Source organism: Aotus nancymaae, unplaced genomic scaffold (assembly GCF_030222135.1).
Source record: "Aotus nancymaae isolate 86718 unplaced genomic scaffold, 86718_ANA_hifiasm-v0.15.2.pri h1tg000020l, whole genome shotgun sequence".
NCBI classification, from domain to species: Eukaryota; Metazoa; Chordata; class Mammalia; order Primates; family Aotidae; genus Aotus; species Aotus nancymaae.
This window is the reverse complement of record NW_026988432.1, coordinates 63267267-63286305: the sequence shown is the minus strand read 5'-3', so window position 1 is coordinate 63286305 and position 19039 is coordinate 63267267. Positions and strand designations below refer to the sequence as shown.

Here is a 19039-nt window from a genome sequence, read left to right as displayed (position 1 = left end):
TCTATCACAGGGGTTCACTCCATTTCCCAAAGGCACATTATCCCCATTAATCTCTATCTCACCCTGTGTGTCTGGTATCTCCCCTAGAGACTGCAGGTCTCAAAGGCAGGGATCTTTTCTGCTTCTGAAATATCCCCAGGGCCTTGCTTAGTACCTGACATGAAATAGACACTCAGCAGATATTGGCGGGATGAACAAAAGGTACTAGACATGTTCTTGACTTGGCAAAGAGTATGTAAAGCCCATCCATGGCGTGAAAGGACTGAGCCTGCCCTCATGGCATTTTCTTTCTGATAACCAGGACTCTGGAGCATTTTCTGGTCTGCAGTGTGCTTTATCTGTGCCTGTAATTAGCCAGCTGGGTTGTCCTTGCCTATTACTCAGAAAAGCAAATGCACTGAGAACAGCAGGTTTTGCAACAAAGAAATAGTAATTATTGCAGGGGCAACTTGCCAGGAGATAATTCGCAAAGCCACCTCCCCAAGAATTCAAGGACTAGGGTTAAACCCTTGTGTAAACAAGGATAGTTTGGCAGCCAGCCGGGGGATAAGGACTGGCACACGCTGATTGATTGGATTGGGGAAGAAGTCATAAGGGGGTTGAAGTTGTCTTCTTGTGCTGAGTTAGTTCCTGGGTAGGAGTTGCTGCTCTGGGTGGTGCCAGTTGGTTAATATTGAAAGCAAAGTCTGAAAAATGTCTCAAATGCCAGTCTTAGATTGTACAATAGCGATGTTTTCTATAGGGGCGATTGGGGAAGTTATAAAGCTTGTGACTACTGGTTATGTGATTCCTAAGTAATAAATAGTTTAAAAAGGCAAATTATAAAACAATGACTGGTTAGAGTTTATGCCTACATCTTAGCAGAAGAAACAATGGCTGGTTAGACTTTATGCCTGTATCTTAGCAGAATTCGGGCCCCCATCACAATTCCAACCTTGTGGCACTTCCTTAATTTTACAAAGGCGATTTTGGTCCCTGAGCAAGGAGGGAGCTAGTTTTGGTAAGAGACTGTTACCATCTTTGTTTTAAAGTATCAACTAAATTCCTCCCATTTCAGGAAGGGATTGTCACCTTTGTTTTAAACTATCAATACATCCTCCCATAGCTAGACTGAATTAGCAAAGACAGTTTATGAGGTTAGAAGCAAGATGGAGTCAGTTATGTCAGATTCCTCTTTCTGTCATCCTTTTACTATGTCAGATTTCTTTCACTGTCATAGTTTTTGCAAAGGCAGTTTCCTGCCTGCCTCCTTTCTTCTGCCAGATTCTTCAGCCACTTCTCATCACCAACTGTCTAAAAATTTGAGCCATCCTTTAGGATCGCATTCAGGTTGTTATAGCTCTCAGGAGCAGATGTTGCAAGCATACATCTGTTAAAGTTTTCTCAGATTCCTTAAAAATGATGCATGTTTTCACTTTGCTGTAGGTCAAGACAGACTACGTCAAAAGAAAAGGCTTCATAACTGTTGATGGCCAAGAGTCCCCCATAGTGACCGTGGTGGGCGACGCAACCACGCTGGATGTGGAGGGGCTGTTCTACCTAGGAGGCCTGCCCTCCCGGTACCGGGCCAGGAACATTGGAAATGTAAGCAGCACTTTTCATTCTCACATTTTACCTTTGTCGTGCTTGTGCTTATTTTGTAGAAGAGCATACCTAGCTCATCGCATCTCTGTGTTTAAATTACCTTGTTTGAACCTGGGGCTTGGCTGCATGAGGTTGACTTTGCAGGCATGTCCACAGATCATGTGCTAGGGCCATCCCTCAGAACCCGATCAGTCTTTCCAGCCTGTTAGTTCATGAACATTCCTCTTCCACAGCCACATGGCCACAGCAAACGCATATTCGCACATTTGTAAACTCAGCATTTTTTGATTTCCACAATATTTCACTAAAATAATAGAAAACACTTCCACTGCATTATTAGCAAAGATACTCAAATGGTAGCTCTAACTTAGACATTCATGTGAAGTATTGTGGCAATTAAAGTTTTAAAACAAAAAGATGACATTGTAATGTGTTTTGTTGAGACCAGTCTGATGAGGCGGAAGGAAAATGTGTCCCAGCCCTTCTCGTTAGAATCACCACCGTCTACTCTTGCATGTCATTTGACTTAGATCACCCACAGCATCTCTGCCTGCATTGGGGACATGACGGTTAACAGCAAACAGCTGGACAAGGACAACCTGGTATCTGCCTTTGCGGTGAACAGGTGCTTCTCAGTGGCCCAGGAAGGAACGTTCTTTGACGGGAGCGGATATGTAGCTCTTGGTATGTGTTAGCAACACTCTGGAAAGCAGTCCCCGGATGAGCCTGTACTCTAAAATGACACGGATCCAAGAGTGTAAGACAGGACCCACTGGACAAGGCTGCAGGAAAACCACATTGAGTTCGGTATTCCATTGATTCCTGATTTCTTGGCATACAAAGCTTTCTCAGGTCTTGTGCTACCTGGATGGCCTGATGAAGTCTTCTCTTGCCAGGAGTGGTGTGACCCCTGACAGAGGCCAGACATGGGGTGCTAGTTTGATCTGCACTTTCCCCAAGTTCTGGAAGGCACACTCACTGTCCAAGTTAAAAAAGGGCTTTGAATTAAAACTCAGCAGCATAAAATGTCTAGACCAGCCGGTGCCAGGGAGGCTGTGCAGAAGTTTGGGTGGGGAAGGGGGGAAGCCAGCGGAACATCTCTCGTTCTCTCTGTGCTTCCTGTCTTCTGTTCCTGAGGCTCAGGCTCCAGCCCTACAGGGCAGCCGCCTCCGTGGTTTCAGCTCCCCTTGCACCATCTTCTGCCCTTTTCCCTTCAGCACTGGGCATGGTAACAACTGCATGCTGTTGCCAATAGCCCCAATGTGGCTCTTCAGCTTTCTTATCACCTGCATTAAAAAATCATTCCATTCCATCCCCACCTTTAACAAACAGTTTGCACTCTGATACATTCAGTAAATTATGATTTGCCCAGTACACAGATACTAGGAAAATAATGTGGACTACACTCGGATGATGATAAAGGGATTCCAGGAATCAAATCCCAACAGCCCACGGGAAGGGCAGGGTGGATGTGTCCACGGGGTGAGGCAGGGCCATGTGCTTCTGCGGCCACAGATGAAGGAGGCACCTGTCTCTGCTCTGGCCTGGCTGACGGCGTATGTCTTCTTTAAAAGCTCCATGTCATCTCCCAGATGTGGAAGCTGAGGCTCAGAGGGCCGGCGTGACCTGCTAGTGGGGATGGAGCTGAATCCAAAGGACGAGCTAGACCCAGGTCCCCCCCACTCCAGCCAGGAGCCCAGATGCGCAGCCTGGGCCTGGCAGCGTTCACCCCTGACTCAGGCTGTCCTTGTGTGTTACAGTCAAAGAGGGCTACAAAGTCCGGTCAGAGCTGAACATCACCCTGGAGTTTCGAACTTCCTCACAGAATGGCGTCCTTCTGGGCATCAGCACTGCCAAAGTGGATGCCATTGGACTAGAGCTCATGGATGGCAAGGTGGGTGCTTCCTCTCCATTGGGTCTCCCTCCCCCCGTGTCAGAGACAGAGTAGTTGAGAGACAGCAGATTCACATTCACAACTATCCACTTTCATGGAGCCAAACAATGGTCCCATCAATATTTAAAAAACAGATATTGCTAAAAAAACTTTTTTGTTTATTTTTTTTTTTAATTTCATTTTAGGTTTTGAGGTACATGTGAAAAACATGCAAAGTTGTTGCATAGGTGCATTCATGGCAGTGTGATTTGCTGCCTCCCTCCCCCTCACCCATATCTGGCATTTCTCCCCATGCTATCCCTCCCCAACTCCCCCCCCCGCTGTCCCCCCCACTCCCTCACAACAGACCCCCGTGTATAGTGCTCCCCTCCCTGTGTCCATGTGTTCTCCTTGTTCAACACCCTCCTATGAGCGAGAACATGTGGTGTTTGGTTTTGTGTTCTTGTGTCAGTTTGCTGAGAATGATGGTTTCCAGGTTCATCCATGTCCCTACAAAGGACGCGAACTCCTCATTTTTAATGGCTGCATAATATTCCATGGTGTATATGTGCCACATTTTTCCTGTCCAGTCTATCATCGATGGGCATTTGGGTTGGTTCCAGGTCTTTGCTATTGTAAACTGTGCTGCAATGAACATTCGTGTGCATGTGTCCTTATAGTAGAACGATTTATAATCCTTTGGATATATGCCCAGTAATGGGATTGCTGGGTCAAATGGAATTTCTATTTCTAGCATTGGCAACAAAAGCCAAAATAGACAAATGGGACCTAATCAAACTCCACAGCTTCTGCACGGCAAAAGAAACAGTCAATAGAGTGAATCGGCAACCAACAGAATGGGAAAAAATTTTTGCAGCCTACCCATCTGATAAAGGGCTGATATCCAGAATTTACAATGAGCTAAAAAAGATTTACAAGAAAAAAACAAACAAGCCCATTCAAAAATGGGTGAAGGATATGAACAGATACTTTACAAAAGAAGACATACAAGAGGCCAACAAACATATGAAAAAATGCTCATCATCACTGGTCATTAGAGAAATGCAAATCAAAACTACATTGTGATACCATCTCACGCCAGTTAGGATGGCGATCATTAAAAAATCTGGAGAAAATAGATGCTGGAGAGGATGTGGAGAAATAGGAACACTTTTACACTGTTGGTGGGAGTGTAAATTAGTTCAACCACTGTGGAAAACAGTGTGGCGATTCCTCAAGGACCTAGAAATAGAAATTCCATTTGACCCAGCAATCCCAAAAAATAACCTTTTATATGTTTCAAATTAAGCTTTCAGCAAAATTGCAACTATAATACAATAATGTTTTCCTGAAACATCTGAGAATAAGCTGCTGACTTGATGCCCTATCCCTTCTAATTTTTTAACTTTTTATTTGGAAATTATTACAGATTCATAGGAAGTTGCAATGAAATGTACAGGGAGGGCCCATGCACCCTTCAGCCAGGTTTCCCAGTGGCAGCATTTTTTTTTTTTTTTTTTTGAAACAGAGTTTTACTCTTATTGACCAGGCTGGAGTGCAGTGGTATGATCTCGGCTCACTGCAACCTCCGCCTCTGCCTCCGCCTCCTGGGTTCAAGTGATTCTCCTGCCTCAGCCTCCTGAGTAGCTGGGATTACAGGCACCTGCCACCACGCCCAGCTAATTTTTGTATTCTTTTTTCAGTAGAGACGGGGTTTTGCCATGTTGGCTAGGCTCGTCTTGAACTCCTGAGCTCAGGTGATCTGCCTGCCCTGGTCTCCCAAAGTTCTGGGATTATAGGCATGAGCCACCATGCCCAGCTGGTCCATTCCTTTTTGTAGTAGGGTATTACTCCATGGGATGGACATACCACACTATAATTTTTTTATGTAAAACATGTTATTTTTCTATGACGATTCTGCTCTTGCTTTTCAACCTCTCATGTCCCTCTCCTGCTGGCAACAAAATGAACTCAACAATTTGCAGTACTAGTACTTTAGTCTCGTGCTTGAAAACTGCCTCCTTCATACAGTTTCTCCCAGTTCTCACTCTCCTTCCTCTCCCCTTTGGGGCTGTCTGGGTGCAGGCAGGATGCGAGGAAGGGAGTCTTGGTCGCCCTTTTCCTTTCTGTGGGCTCTCTCATGGACAGCAGTTGAGCCATAGCTCAGTCTCCTGGCCTTCAGTCTTCAGGGCAGCCTCTTACAGTGAGTGGTCTCTGGGGCCTCAGGGTTGCCCCTGCAATGGGACTGCTCCTGGAGAGTTTGGCCAGTGTCCCTTGCGGATCAGGCTTCCCATCCTGGTTGTCATGGGTAGTGCCACCTCTTCATCTTCAGCAACCTTCCCCCTTCCCCGTGGGGTCATGTGCAAACTTGTGAATTTCTGCCAAGCCACACATAGACCGTGGGGAATCAGTGATAGGGTCTCTCTGGTCCTCTCTCTACCTAACTACATTTTACCAGCATTTCTGCAGCACTGAAGCTATGCTTGTTGGTGGTGGGAGTAAGATGCTTGCATTTTCCAACACTAGTGCCTTTGGAAGGCAAGGAACAAGTCTCCATGTTCTAGATTCCCCAGGACTTATCGGTTGTTTCCAGCATTTCCCTACTTACTCCGCGTTGGGTTTTGACCCCCCCTAGGATATCCTGGAGTGGGGGTGGGGAGGATCATATCTGACCTCCTGCCCTTCACCTCTTTACCGATTCATGTCAAAACAGACACCTTGATGTCATATTGCTGCCTCTCTACACTGACTTATAGCCAACTTTATCCCTCATCTATACTTTAAAAACTTTTGTATCTATTTGCATGTTTTTGTGTGACATCTAAAAATGTTATCGGGGCCAGGTACAGTGGCTTATGCCTGTAATCCCAAAACTTTAAGAGGCTGAGGCAGGAGGATTGCTTGAGCCCAGGAGTTTGAGACCAGCCCGGACAATGTAGAGACGTCTCTGTTTTTGGAAAATATTTTATTTACATAAATAAAAAATAAAAAATGCAATCAGAAGTGTAACTGCTGCAAACAATGTAATTTTCTGTTGTATGATACATTTTACCTCTTATTGGATTATTATTTATAGTTCTTTTTGTTAACATTTTTAGTTGTTGCCTAAGGGTTTATGACTTATATCTTTAATTTGTCACAGTCCACCTTGAAATAATTAATACTGAACAGTTTCGTATATAGCATAAGAATCTTCAAAAAGTGCACTCAAAATTCTTTCCTCTTGGCTTAGTCAACTTGGGGTGCCAGAACAAAGTACCACAGACTGTGCGGCACAAACAAAGGAAACTTACTTTCTTGTAATTCTAGAGACTGGAAGTCAGAGATCAATGTGTCAGCAGGCTTCTTTCTTCTGAGGCCTCTCTCTGTGACTTACAGATGCCTCGTATCCCTGTGTTCTCACATGGTCTTCCTTCTTTGCATGTCTGTGTCCTAATCTCTTCTTATAAAGACACAGTCAGATTGGATTAGGGCCCCCCTAGTGACCTTATCTTTACTTACTTACCTCTTTAAAAGTTCCATCTTCAAATACAATCACATTCCTGAGGTACTGGGGGTTAGGACTTCAGCGTATGAATTTGGGAGGGGCGGTCTTCAGCCCATAACACCTCCTATCTTTTGCAAAGCTGAGATCTTTTTACTTGATGTAGGAGAGCATCTACAGTTCATCAGAAGAGAGTTAGTAAATATTTGCTCATAAGTGCTGTCAATAGGTATGACTGGGCAGGGCATGATGGCTCACGCCTGTAATCCCAACACTGTTTAAAGTCGAGGTGGGCAAATTACCTGAGGTCAGGAGTTCGAGACCAGCCTGGCCAACATGGTGAAACCTGTCCTAAAAATGCAAAAATTAGCCGGGCATGTTGGCGGGCACCTGTAATCCCAGCTACATGGGAGGCTAGGCAGGAGAATCACTTGAACATGGGAGGCGGAGGTTCCAGTGAGCCAAGACCACACCACTGCACTGCAGCCTGGGCAAAAAGAGTGAAACTCCATCTCAAATATCAATAAATAAATTAACTAAAAAGTATGACAGGCACCTCCAGTAAGGCTATTAACTCCTAAAATGTCCTAAAAATGAGGGCCTCATTTAAGTATGCAGTGTGCTTGGACTTATGGTCATGAAGGTGGCTATTTGCCCTTTCTGGAATTTGGGGAATAGTATAACATCTGAATCCTTTAAGAAGCTATTTTTCAAAACCATTTTCTGTTTTTCAAAGTTAGCTCTTCTTTTAAACAGAATGCTGCAATTTTATCCACTCCAAGAGCTTATACCAATGGACTGCATTCCTTAAGTACAGAAAAACTCATCAGGTTATTTGCTTTGTTTAGATCTTGTTCCATGTCAACAATGGTGCTGGCAGGATAACAGCCTCATATGAGCCCAAAACCGCCACTGCGCTCTGTGATGGAAAATGGCACACGCTTCAAGCCAACAAAAGCAAACACCGTATCACTCTGATTGTCGATGGGAACGCAGTTGGTGCTGAAAATCCACACACCCAGTCTACCTCAGTGGACACCAACAATCCCATTTATGTTGGTGGCTATCCTGGTACGTACAGATAACCTGCTTTTCCACTCAGAAGGGGCACTGTCCCTGGAGGCAGTCTTGGTTCAGGTAGATATAGAATAGGGATTGAGAAAGGCATGTGGTTTGGGTGACAAATCCTTTACCATTTTAGAAAGGCTATTTCAAATACCTAAGAATTCTTGGAAAACTTCAAATAATCTACATACAAAAGTTAATCATTGGTTAAGACTGTGAGAACATTGGTTCTGATATAAAGGCAGCTGGATGACTTTGCCGAGGGAAATTACATGACTCTCAGAGCTGGGAATCATTTTAGGGAACAAACTTGTGACTCATCTCTCTGGTCAATTTCGGATTAGAATCTGCATTTTAGATGTTCCAAGGAATTGTTGCAAATAATAAAATAAACATCTGTTGTATGCCTTTTTAACTATGCCTTAAAATTTTATATATTAAAAGTTTCAGCCAGGTGTGGTGGCTCACACCTATAGTCTCAGCACTTTGGGAGGCCAAGGTGGGCAGATCACTTGAGGTCAGGAATTTGAGATCAGCCTGGTCAACATGGTGAAATCCCGTCTCTACTAAAAATACAAAAATAAGCCGGACGTGGTGGGTGGGTGCCTGTAATCCCAGCTACTCAGGAAGCTGAGACAGGAGAATCACATGAACCCGGGAAGTGGAGGTTGCAGTGAGCCCAGATTGTGCCACTGCATTCCAGCCTGGGTAACAGAGCAAGATTCCATCTCAAAAAAAAAATGTTTTCTATGAATTCTGCTACTCACTGACACCACATATATGGAAAATATTCTTGTAATTTTGATAGTGAAAAATTAAAAACAAAAAACCCACTTAAGATTATTTCTGTTCCTTTTGTGCTATGGGTCGAATTTCAAGATTAAGCAAGATTTGTCTTCTCTTCTTTCCTGAACAGCTGGCGTGAAGCAAAACTGCCTGAGCAGCCAGACCTCATTCCGCGGGTGTTTGAGAAAGCTAGCTCTGGTTAAGAGCCCGCAGGTGGAATCCTTGGACCTCAGCAGAGCATTCGAAATGCCAGGAGTTTTCCCTCATTCCTGTCCCGGGACCGAGTCCTGAACTTCCAGCAGAATCCTCAGTTGGAATCACTGCTAATATTTTGAGGAGAAATGTATGTGTGGAGTAAGAATCTCCTCAGTTCATATTTCATTTCCAACTCAGGTTAAGTGTTTCCAGGGAGAGATTTTGTGTTTATGTTAAACTAAAACCACATGTGCAACAAATACCTCCATTAAATGGTCTAAAATGTAAATTGAATTCTCTGGTTCTCTTTTTTAACATTTAAAAAAATAAATCTCTGTACACATTGAATGTTCGGTTGATTACTTGACAATATTTTATGTTTTTCATTTTGAGCTTTAAAAAAAAGCGTCACTACAGATGATAATAGATTAGAGCAGAGTATGAAGCCTTTTATTTCTTCAGTAAAACACTAAGCTCCAATTTCTTCAACAGACAAGCAGTGTCATTGATTAATTCCAGATGAGCACACCAGGTTTTGCCACATAACCTTTTAAGGAGGCTCCAGCAAGTTACAGGGGCAAAGGGAGTGAAGGAAGGAGCTGGACCCTCCTTGGACATGGCTTTGTGCTATCAGGACCTCACCCGACAGCGCATTTTGCAGGATGGAAAGAAAAGGAAAGATGGCATCATTTTAAGTTAGTGCTTCCTTTATTGTCAATTTTATTTTCACCACTGGGAATGAAACAGTTTGCCTTAATCAGCTACTTTTCTGGGATAATGTGTGTAATTTGAAAAGAGGGAACATTTTAAAACCATCTAAGTATATTCTTTTAATGGACCAAGCAGCTGTAAACCCACATTTCTGAAGTCGCATTTGATCCCCTCTATGTGCATTTTAGTCCTGCTCTGTGGCTGCGGCTCTGGTCACAGCAGCCGCTATCCATATCCTTCAGAAAAATGATCCCGTTTACTTGAAGAGTGGTCTCCTCCTGTCTTAGCCATGACCTGCTTTTCCAACATGGAGGAGGCCAGAGTCAGTGTCTGTGTCTCCGAGAGATTTTGATTTGATAAACAAGGTAGCTGTGCTCCAGGTCCCCGTCCCTGTTCTGTGCCTTGCTTATGTGGGGATCCACAGCTCTTGATGGGTATATTTGAAATCTGTGATTCTTTTGCATTTAAATACCTGCATGAAGATGTTTATCAGAGAAAGGCAGCCTCCAGTTGTGGACATGCTGGTTCTGTAGCACCAGGCCATGGGAGGAATGTGGACTCCTGCCGTCAAAGGCAGGTGAGGAAGTGACCAAAACCAGACACAGAGCACAGACTGTCAAGCTGCCTTGAGCTTTGCACCCCAGCCCTGCCTCCACTGCCCTGTTTAAGTGTTAAAATGGAGCAGGGGCTTTTCATGGGTACAGCTGTTTATAAGGTCTTTCTGAAAGGATCCCTCGGAAAAACCCACGAGCTCCCCCTTGCCCTTTCACAAGCACAGAGTAGAGTGAGCTGGGTGTTGATCTGTCCCTGCGACCTTGAGCCTGCGCTCCCAGGTTAGGCTCCAGGTCAGACACCAGCTCTGGTTCTCACTTTGGGTTCTCACACTGATTCCTTAACTCCTCTCGGCAAGTCTGGACTCAGACTCTGAGAGAGGGTTGCCAGATAAAACACAGAACCCAGGGAAATTTGAATTTCAGATAAACACCACAGACGTGTTTTTAGTGTAAGCACATGCTAAATATTGCAGAGCATCCTGTGTTTTTCATTTGCTAAATCTGGCAACCCTGCTTTGGAGGACCAAGGGCATAAAAAGATTACGATACCCTGTCCCTAACTGCCAAGTGATTCCAAATAAAAGCAAATCTACGTCTTAAAGCATGTGCAACAAAATCCATTGAAGATCATGTTTCTCGTGATGCCTTTACTGGGATACCCAATTTCTTTCCAAAGTCTATTTTTAGTGCCCAAAGTCCTTGTTTAGTCTGTCAATTAATCTAGTACATTTTTTTTTACTGTGGCAAAATATAGAAAATATAAAATTTACCATTTTAAGCCATGTTTAAGTGTACGTTTTCATGAAATTCAATATATTTATCATGTGCAACCACTACCATTCATTTCCAGAATTCTTTTCCTCTTGTAAACCTAAACCCTGTACCAATTAAACAGTAAGTCTCTGTTCCTTCTTTCCCTTAGCCCCTGGCAACCACCATTCCTTCTGTCTCTACGAATTTGACCATCCTGGGTACTTCATGTAAGTGACTTACCACAATAGCTTCAAGGTTTGCCTGTGTTGAGCATGTGTCAGAATTTCCTCCCTTTTAATTCTGAGTAATAGCCCATTGTATATATAGACATTTGCTTATTCATTCATCCCTTGATGGGCACCTGGGTTGCTGCCATCTTTCGGCTACTGTGAATAGTGTCGCCATGAACATGGATGCACAAATATCTGTTCAGAGTCACTGCTTTCAACTCTTTGGGGTATATACCCAGAAGTGGAATTGCTGGATCAGATGGGAAATCTATTGGTAATTTTTATTTTTATTTTTTGATTCAGAGTCTCACTCTGTCGCCCAGGCTGGAGTGCAGTGGTGAGATCTTGGCTCATGGCCACCTCTGTCTCCCAGGCTCAAGCAATTATCCTGCCTCAGCCTCCTGGTTAGCTGGGACTACAGGTGGGTGCCATCACTCCCAGCTAATTTTTGTATTTTAGTACAGACAGGTTTCACCATGTTGAGCAAGATGGTCTCAAACTCCTGACCTCAAGTGATCCACCTGCCTATGCTTCCCAAAGTGTTAGGATTACAGGCGTGAGCCACTGTGCCAGGCCCCTATTTGTAATTTTTTGAGAAAGCACTATACTGTTTTCCATACCATCCAGGACAGTTTCTTCATTTGTAAAACATTATGATACCAACCTCAGAAAGCTATCACAATATTTAGAAAATAGTGTTAAAAATTTATCCGGAAAGAAAGAGAGCACCTGAATAAGCCAATAACATTGACTGTAGTGAAATTTAATCCTCAGTCAATCACACCTGCCTTCCAAAAACGTCCAACAACCAGTTCGATTTATAGGCAAGCATTAGTAAACATCAGAAGAAAAGAAAACTGACCAACTCACTTAACACCGGTGGAATACCTTCATATGAAATAAGCATAAAACAATTATACACCAACTTTACTTAAAAGATATTTAGATGTAAATATCTTTTATAAAATACTAATCAATTCACTCCTTAGGGGAAACGATAACTAAATTTGCAAACTTATAAATTCTTCTTTCTAGTCTTGCATGAGGTAACTTTTTTGTTACGGTCAAACATTAGACGTAAGATCTACCCTCTTAACAATTTTTTTAAAATGCACAATACATTATTGTTAACTATAGACACCATGTTGTACAGACAGCAGACCTCTAGCACTTACTCGCTTGCATAACCGAAACTTTGTTTTGTCCTTTTTATTTATTTATTTATTTATTTATTTATTGCCCAGGCTGGAGTGCAATGGCACGATTTCGGCTCACTGCAACCTCTGCCTCTCAGGTTCAAGTGATTCTTCTGCCTCAGCCTCCCAAACAGCTGGGATTACAGGCACACGCCACCATGCCCGGCTAATTTCTGTATTTTTAGTAGAGACTCCTGACCTCAGGTGATCCGCCCACCTCAGCCTCCCAAAGTGCTGGGATTACAGGCATGAGCCACCATGCCCAGCACTCTGTGTTTCTATGAGTCACTATTTTACATATAAGTGGAATCATGCAGTGTATTACTCTGTTCTCGCACTGCTGTAAAGAAATAGCAGAAAGCCGGGTGCGGTGGCTCATGCCTATAATCCCAGCACTTTGGGAGGCCGAGGTGGGTGGATCACGAGGTCAAGAGATCGAAACCATCCTGGTCAACAAGGTGAAACCCCGTTTCTACTAAAAATACAAAAATTAGCTGGGCATGGTGGTGCACGCCTGTAGTCCCAGCTACTCGGGAGGCTGAGGCAGGAGAATTGCTTGAACCCAGGAGGCGGAGTTTGCGGTGAGCCGAGATCGCGCCATTGCACTCCAGTCTGGGTAACAAGACTCGGTCTCGAAAAAAAAAAGAAATAGCAGAGACTGGGTAATTTATAAAGAAAAGAGGTTTAATTGGCTCACAGTTCTGTAGGTTTTACAGGAAGCTTAACAGCTTTTGCTTCTGGAGAAGCCTCAGGAAACTTCCAATCATGACAGAAGGCAAAGGGAGAATAAGACATTTCACACAGCAGGAACAGGAGGAAGAGAGAAACAGTGGGGAGGTGCTACGCACTTTCAAACAAGCGGATCTTTTGATAACTCACTCACTGTCACAAGAACCTTACCCAGGAGCCAGTGCTAAAGCATTCATGAAGGGCCAGTCACCTCTGGTCAGCCCCCACCTCCAACACTGGGGATTACAATTCAACATGAGATTTGGATGGGGATACAAATCCAAACCGTATCATGCAGCATTTGTCCTTTTGTGACTGGCTTATTTCATTTAGCATAACATCCTCCAGGTTTATCCATGTTGTTGCATACATGGGTTTCCTTCTTTTTTCAGACAGGATAATATTCCCTTGTATGCACACACCAGGTTTTCTTTACCCATTCAGCCGTCAATGGATAGCTGGGTTGACCCTGTATCTTGGCTGTTGTGAATAATGCTGCAGTGAACATGGGAAGGCAGATATCTCTTTAAGATTTTGATTTCAATTCTTTGGGCTATAGATCTAGAAGTGGGATTTTGGGATCAGATGGCAGTTCTGTTTTTAATTTTTTGAGGAACCTCGTGCTGTCTTCCATAATGGCTGTACCAATTTACATTCCCACCAACAGCGTACAAGGGTTCCAGTTTCTCCATGTCCTCTCCAACACTTTGACAATAGTCATCCTAACAAGTGTGAAGTGATATCTCATCATGGTTTTAATTTTCACTTCCCAGCTGACTAGTAACGTTGAGCACCTTTTCATATACCTGCTGGTCATTTGTATGTCTTTTTTGTAAAAAATGTCTAAGTCCTTCACCTATCTTCTAATTGGGTTGTTTTTATTGCAATTGAGTTGTAAAAATTCCTTGTGTGTTTTGGATATTCGCTTCTTATCAGATATATAGTTCGCAAATGTCTTCTCCCATTCTGTAGGTTCCCTTTCGCTCTGATTGTTTCCTTTGCTGTGAGGAGTTTCCTTTGCTGTGCAGTTAGATTTTTAACTGGCTCTTTGTCCCTCTCCCCAGTTTTCCTGCCATTTTCTTTAGAGTTGTAAATTGGGTTGATGGTCTCATTTTATTCTGACATTGCAAGCAGGCTGGTTGTTCTCAGATACGTTCATGGAGATAAACTGTATGAGGTGAAGAAAAGATGATGGTGTGTTGGCAGTCACACAAATGTCAAAGTGAAAATGAAACAATGAAAGAAAGCCAGATTGTTATAATTTCCCTCCCACTATCATTTTTAACTTCTTATATCAATATTCGCACCCAGAAAAAATACCTTAGAGAGTGCAGTACAATTGTATTATGTGGCAAAGGCCCCAAAAACAGAGGATGCTCTGGTGGTTGCAGGAGCTGGAGGTGGGAGAAATGGGGAGATACTGATCCAAGTCCACAAAGTGTCAGTTGCACAGGATGAGTAAGTTCGGAGGATGTAATGTGCAGCATGGTGGCTGCAGTTAATAATACTGTATTTGTATACTTGCAATTTGCTGAGAAAGTAGATCTAAAATATCATCAACACACACACACACACACACACACACACACACACACGGTTACTATGAGTTAGCCAAAACAAATTCTGGGAATAAATGAGACCAGCTTAAGACTACATAGCTGCTAAATCACAGAGCTCTTTATCCTGTAATTCTAATCAGTATTTAAAATTTGAGGGGGAACTCTTTTAAGGCTCTGAGAAAGTTTTGAACTTTCCTCCAAAAAATGCAAAAAGTCTCTAATTTTGCATATAATTTCAGAGAATCCCCAAATTCCCTGAAGCTCATGCAAGTGAACTCTTGGTTAAGAATCTCTAATGAACCTGCACGGTGTTTATATGGGCATTCACTCTATGATTATTTACTTAAAGGTGCATATGTGTTACATTGACTTTTTTATACATGTTATATCTCATAATAAAAAGTATAGAAAAGAGGCAATAAATTAAAAGAAATAAAAAATATAAATTAAAAGAAAATTAAAAAAGGCTGTTATTTTTGACCTGGAGATTAAGACCTGATTTATATAATACATTATGGATTTTCCTATATTGTCTACCTGTATAACCATCTTTAGAGTGGTGCATTATAATTAGAATGAAGCACACATGACTGGGTATGGAACATCCATGTATCAACACAGTGCCTGAACCAGATAATAACAGTAGATAAAATGCTCTATTAAAATTGCTGGTGCCAGGAGGCATTACCTTACAATGCCATAAATTAAGGGCTGAATTGTGGTGCCATGAGCCAGGTTTTAGAAGGCTTAGAGAGCCTGCTGTAACTAGGCTTTGCAAAGTGTGAGGCAACAGCATAAATGGGAGGCAGCCCGATGTACAAAGTGTGTTCATAGCTACAGCTGTGTTTAGCCTGGCAAAGGGGATGTGCGAGCAAGACACGTGGGTCTAACAGACCAGCTCAAAGCAAGGGAACTGCTGGGAGGAAAGGGGTGAAGAAAGAGTGAATAGAAACCACTGGGCCTGGTCCTGGAGCACCCAGCAAAGTCCAGCATGTACAGAGGAGACTACACAGCATGGCTCGGGATGTGGCAGGATTTTCCATCAGGAGGGTGTTATGATGAAACCATGCATGGGGTGTTGTTATAAGCTGGCTGGAGCATGCAGCCTGAGTTGGCTGGTTTGGCAAGAGTAACAAAGTGTAGTTGCTGACCAGGGTGATGATGGGGACAGGAGGATTGTATAGAAATGTGAGAGGCAGCCAGGTGCAGTGGCTCGTGCCTGTAATCCCAGTACTTTGGGAGGCCAAGGCAGGTGGATCACGAGGTCAAGGGAACCAGGATCATCCTGGCCAACATGGTGAAACCCTGTCTCTACTAAAAACAAAAATTAGCTGGGCATGGTGGCACGTGCCTGTAATCCCAGCTATTCAGGAGGCTAAGGCAGGAGAATTGCTTGAACCCAGGAGGCAGAGGTTGCAATGAGCCAAAATTGCGCCACTACGCTCCAGCCTGGTGACAGATCAAGACTCTGTCTCAAAAAAAGAAAAGAAAAGACAAGTGATAGGCTCCACATCACATGTGTTAGCTTTAGGCTGTAAAGGGCTGTGAGGCTCAGCAAGAAGCTTGGGGCAATGAGAATGATGGTTCCATGAACAGGAGAGATCTCATGAGAAAAATGATGAGGTAAGTTTTGAATGCATTGAATTTAAGAGGATGGTAAGAGCATCTGAAGGGAGATGTCCTGACTGCTTGGATGGAGAGGAATGGTGGTCAGGTAGGTCAGAGAGCTGGCTGATGGGGGAAGCCCTGGGCATTGCTGCCTGCATGGCATGGCAAGACCACCATCGAGTCCTGGTTGAGGAAACATGAAGACGGACCTGAGAGGTGCCCGCTAAGGCTTGCCTGCTGAAGGGCTGTCCCTGGGCAGGACTGCGTGTCGATATTTTCTAAGCACTGCTAGGTTCCCATCAGGGCTCTTCCAAAAAGAGCTGTTCAGTATCTCTGGCTGAAATTTATGTTCATTAACATTTCATTTCTTTTGCATTCTGCAAATGGTTTCTGTTACCATGTTTTATTTTCTAAAAGTAATATTTAATAAAAAGACCAGAAAATCAGTGATTCAGAGACAAGTTTCGCTCGATTTCTTATAACAACAATACTGGTTGGTACCTATGACGCTCCCTTCTTATCCAGTGGCAGAAACTTGGTAATGGCTAAGTATGTATTTTTAAATGTCACACAATGCCCTGAGTGTGTTCCCCTCAGCCATAATAAACTCCCTCTCCACACTACTTCCTGCTTTTCCTGCTGGCTTGGAACTCTGGCTGAAGACAATTCTCCAGTACCTGCCTCTGTGATATTCTTCCCTGCGTCCTGCCCAGGACCCTTCTCACAGCTGCAAACTGTGTTCCTTACTTATTCCTAATGGAACAGTCAGTCTCTAGCACAGCCCTGAATGTTTGAAGGAAGTCAATGGGAAGCATCGGGTCAATTTCCTGGCTTGGACTGTAAAACAGATCTGGGCACCTCTCTCGGCACTTTGTGATAACCGTTTTATTTTTCTTCTTGAAGTTGTACTGTATTGAAGGTGTATTTCTCTGTCAGGTTCATATTTCATATAGTTTTCAAAATTTCAAAAGTATCACATACATTTCAAGCGTGCATGGCTCCCGTCTGTATTTTATGGCGTGCAGGCACATCTTCGCCTTCCGATGCCCTTGGTCAGTCCTCCTAGACAGCGCCCTGCGGTGCTGACTGCCTTGGAACTGTTGTGGGTCTTAATTGCTCTAAGTTATGCTGAGTTTTCCCCTCAGATTGGATGGGCTCCTCAAAGAGCCTCGTTGTTTCATAGTTCCTTGAAGGTCTATATTCTGTTGGATAGTTCTTAGGCATTTCTCCCTAACATAATAGTTAAAATCCTAAGGACATGGCAGAGGTAATTAGTAAATAATGATTAAACTGAAGAGTTGTTCCTCATTTTTCTCTAAACATACTTCAGCAGTGTCGTTGTTCCTGCAAATTTCAAAAGATCTCTGCAAATGTAATTCTTCTGCGCCATCTAATAAGCATTTAAAAAGACAGAATCATGGTCGCTTCGGTAGCGCATATATTATACTAAAAGCGGAGCGATACAGAGGTTAGCATGGCACCTGTGCAAGGATGACATGCAAATTCGTGAAGCATGTCGTATTTTTTTTTAAAGTCTATTTAATAGGGCCGGGCGCGGTGGCTCACGCCTGTAATCCCAGCACTTTGGGAGGCCGAGGTGGGTGGATCACGAGGTCAAGAGATCGAGACCATCCTGGTCAACATGGTGAAACCCCGTCTCTACTAAAAATACAAAAAATTAGCTGGGCATGGTGGCGCGTGCCTGTAATCCCAGCTACTCAGGAGGCTGAGGCAGGAGAATTGCCTGAACCCGGGAGGCGGAGGTTGCGGTGAGCCGAGATCGCGCCATTGCACTCCAGCCTGAGTAACAAGAGCGAAACTCGGACTCAAAAAAAAAAAAAAAAAGTCTATTTAATAAAAAATTTAAAAAAGAATTTAAAAATGACGAAATCAGCCATTTTGCAAGATATTTCCGAAAGAAATTTCATAGGCTTTCAAAGGCTTGTTTCATAATATACAGTTGAAGTTTTCAACTTAATATGCCCTGAAATGTAAAAACTATCAGGAATTTTTTTTCACAAGGTGACAAAGGCAGAGCTCATGTTCCTTTCAAATCCCTTCAGTGTCCGAAGTGGGACCCATATTAGCTGTCTGAAGCAAGGGCTTGGAGGGGAACATAATGAAAATCATGGATTTCTCTCTGAGTGACACAATTTTAAAATGATGTTGTCTTCTCACAGTATGTGCTGAGCACAACACTTAATTATAAAGTATTGAAACATGAACTCCAGTGTGAATGCCAAAGAACTGTGGTCTCTGTTCACATTGTTATAAAAGAGTCAAGTTTATAGCAATTTATTTTAACGAGAACCGTTCTATGCATCAGGCATTTCATCCATGATGTAATTTTTAGCATGTGTTTGACATGCAAGTGTGATTTTCTGATATGAATACAAAGCAGTAAAATCTTTGCTAAAAATGCAACAATGTGGTGATCAGAAGAGAACAATTAGAGGAAGAACATCAGTGAAGGGAGCAGGTAGGAGACTGTGGAGAGTAGACACGCAAGTACCAGAGGCTGCACGTGCGGCTTTGCCACCCAGACTAGAAAAGTCAGCAGGATGTAGGTGTGGATGGGAAGTTATTGTGATTAATACTGTGTGGTTTAAATGTAATTCTGCACCCATGAGGCCTCACTAAATTGAACATGGAATTAAGAAGTATGAGTGAAAATGACAGAAGAGTAAGAAGGAAATGATTGGGACAATTCAC

General features: G+C 43.2%; 1 protein-coding gene and 1 pseudogene across 1 annotated transcript in view; both read left to right on the top strand.

Annotated features, from left to right (window-relative positions):
- The window catches only part of LAMA1 (laminin subunit alpha 1), a 78812-nt gene extending 69477 nt beyond the window's left edge, over positions 1-9335 (top strand). The window contains exons 41-45 of the mRNA XM_064379417.1: positions 1426-1584; positions 2115-2268; positions 3345-3478; positions 7790-8012; positions 8923-9335. Of these exons, the coding sequence (XP_064235487.1) occupies positions 1426-1584; positions 2115-2268; positions 3345-3478; positions 7790-8012; positions 8923-9083 (831 nt within the window). The 3' untranslated portion in view covers positions 9084-9335. The remainder of the gene's footprint in view (positions 1-1425; positions 1585-2114; positions 2269-3344; positions 3479-7789; positions 8013-8922) is intronic.
- An 8418-nt stretch (positions 9336-17753) lies between these two features.
- LOC135276126 (U6 spliceosomal RNA) lies at positions 17754-17853 on the top strand (annotated as a pseudogene).
- The last annotated feature ends 1186 nt before the right edge of the window (positions 17854-19039 follow it).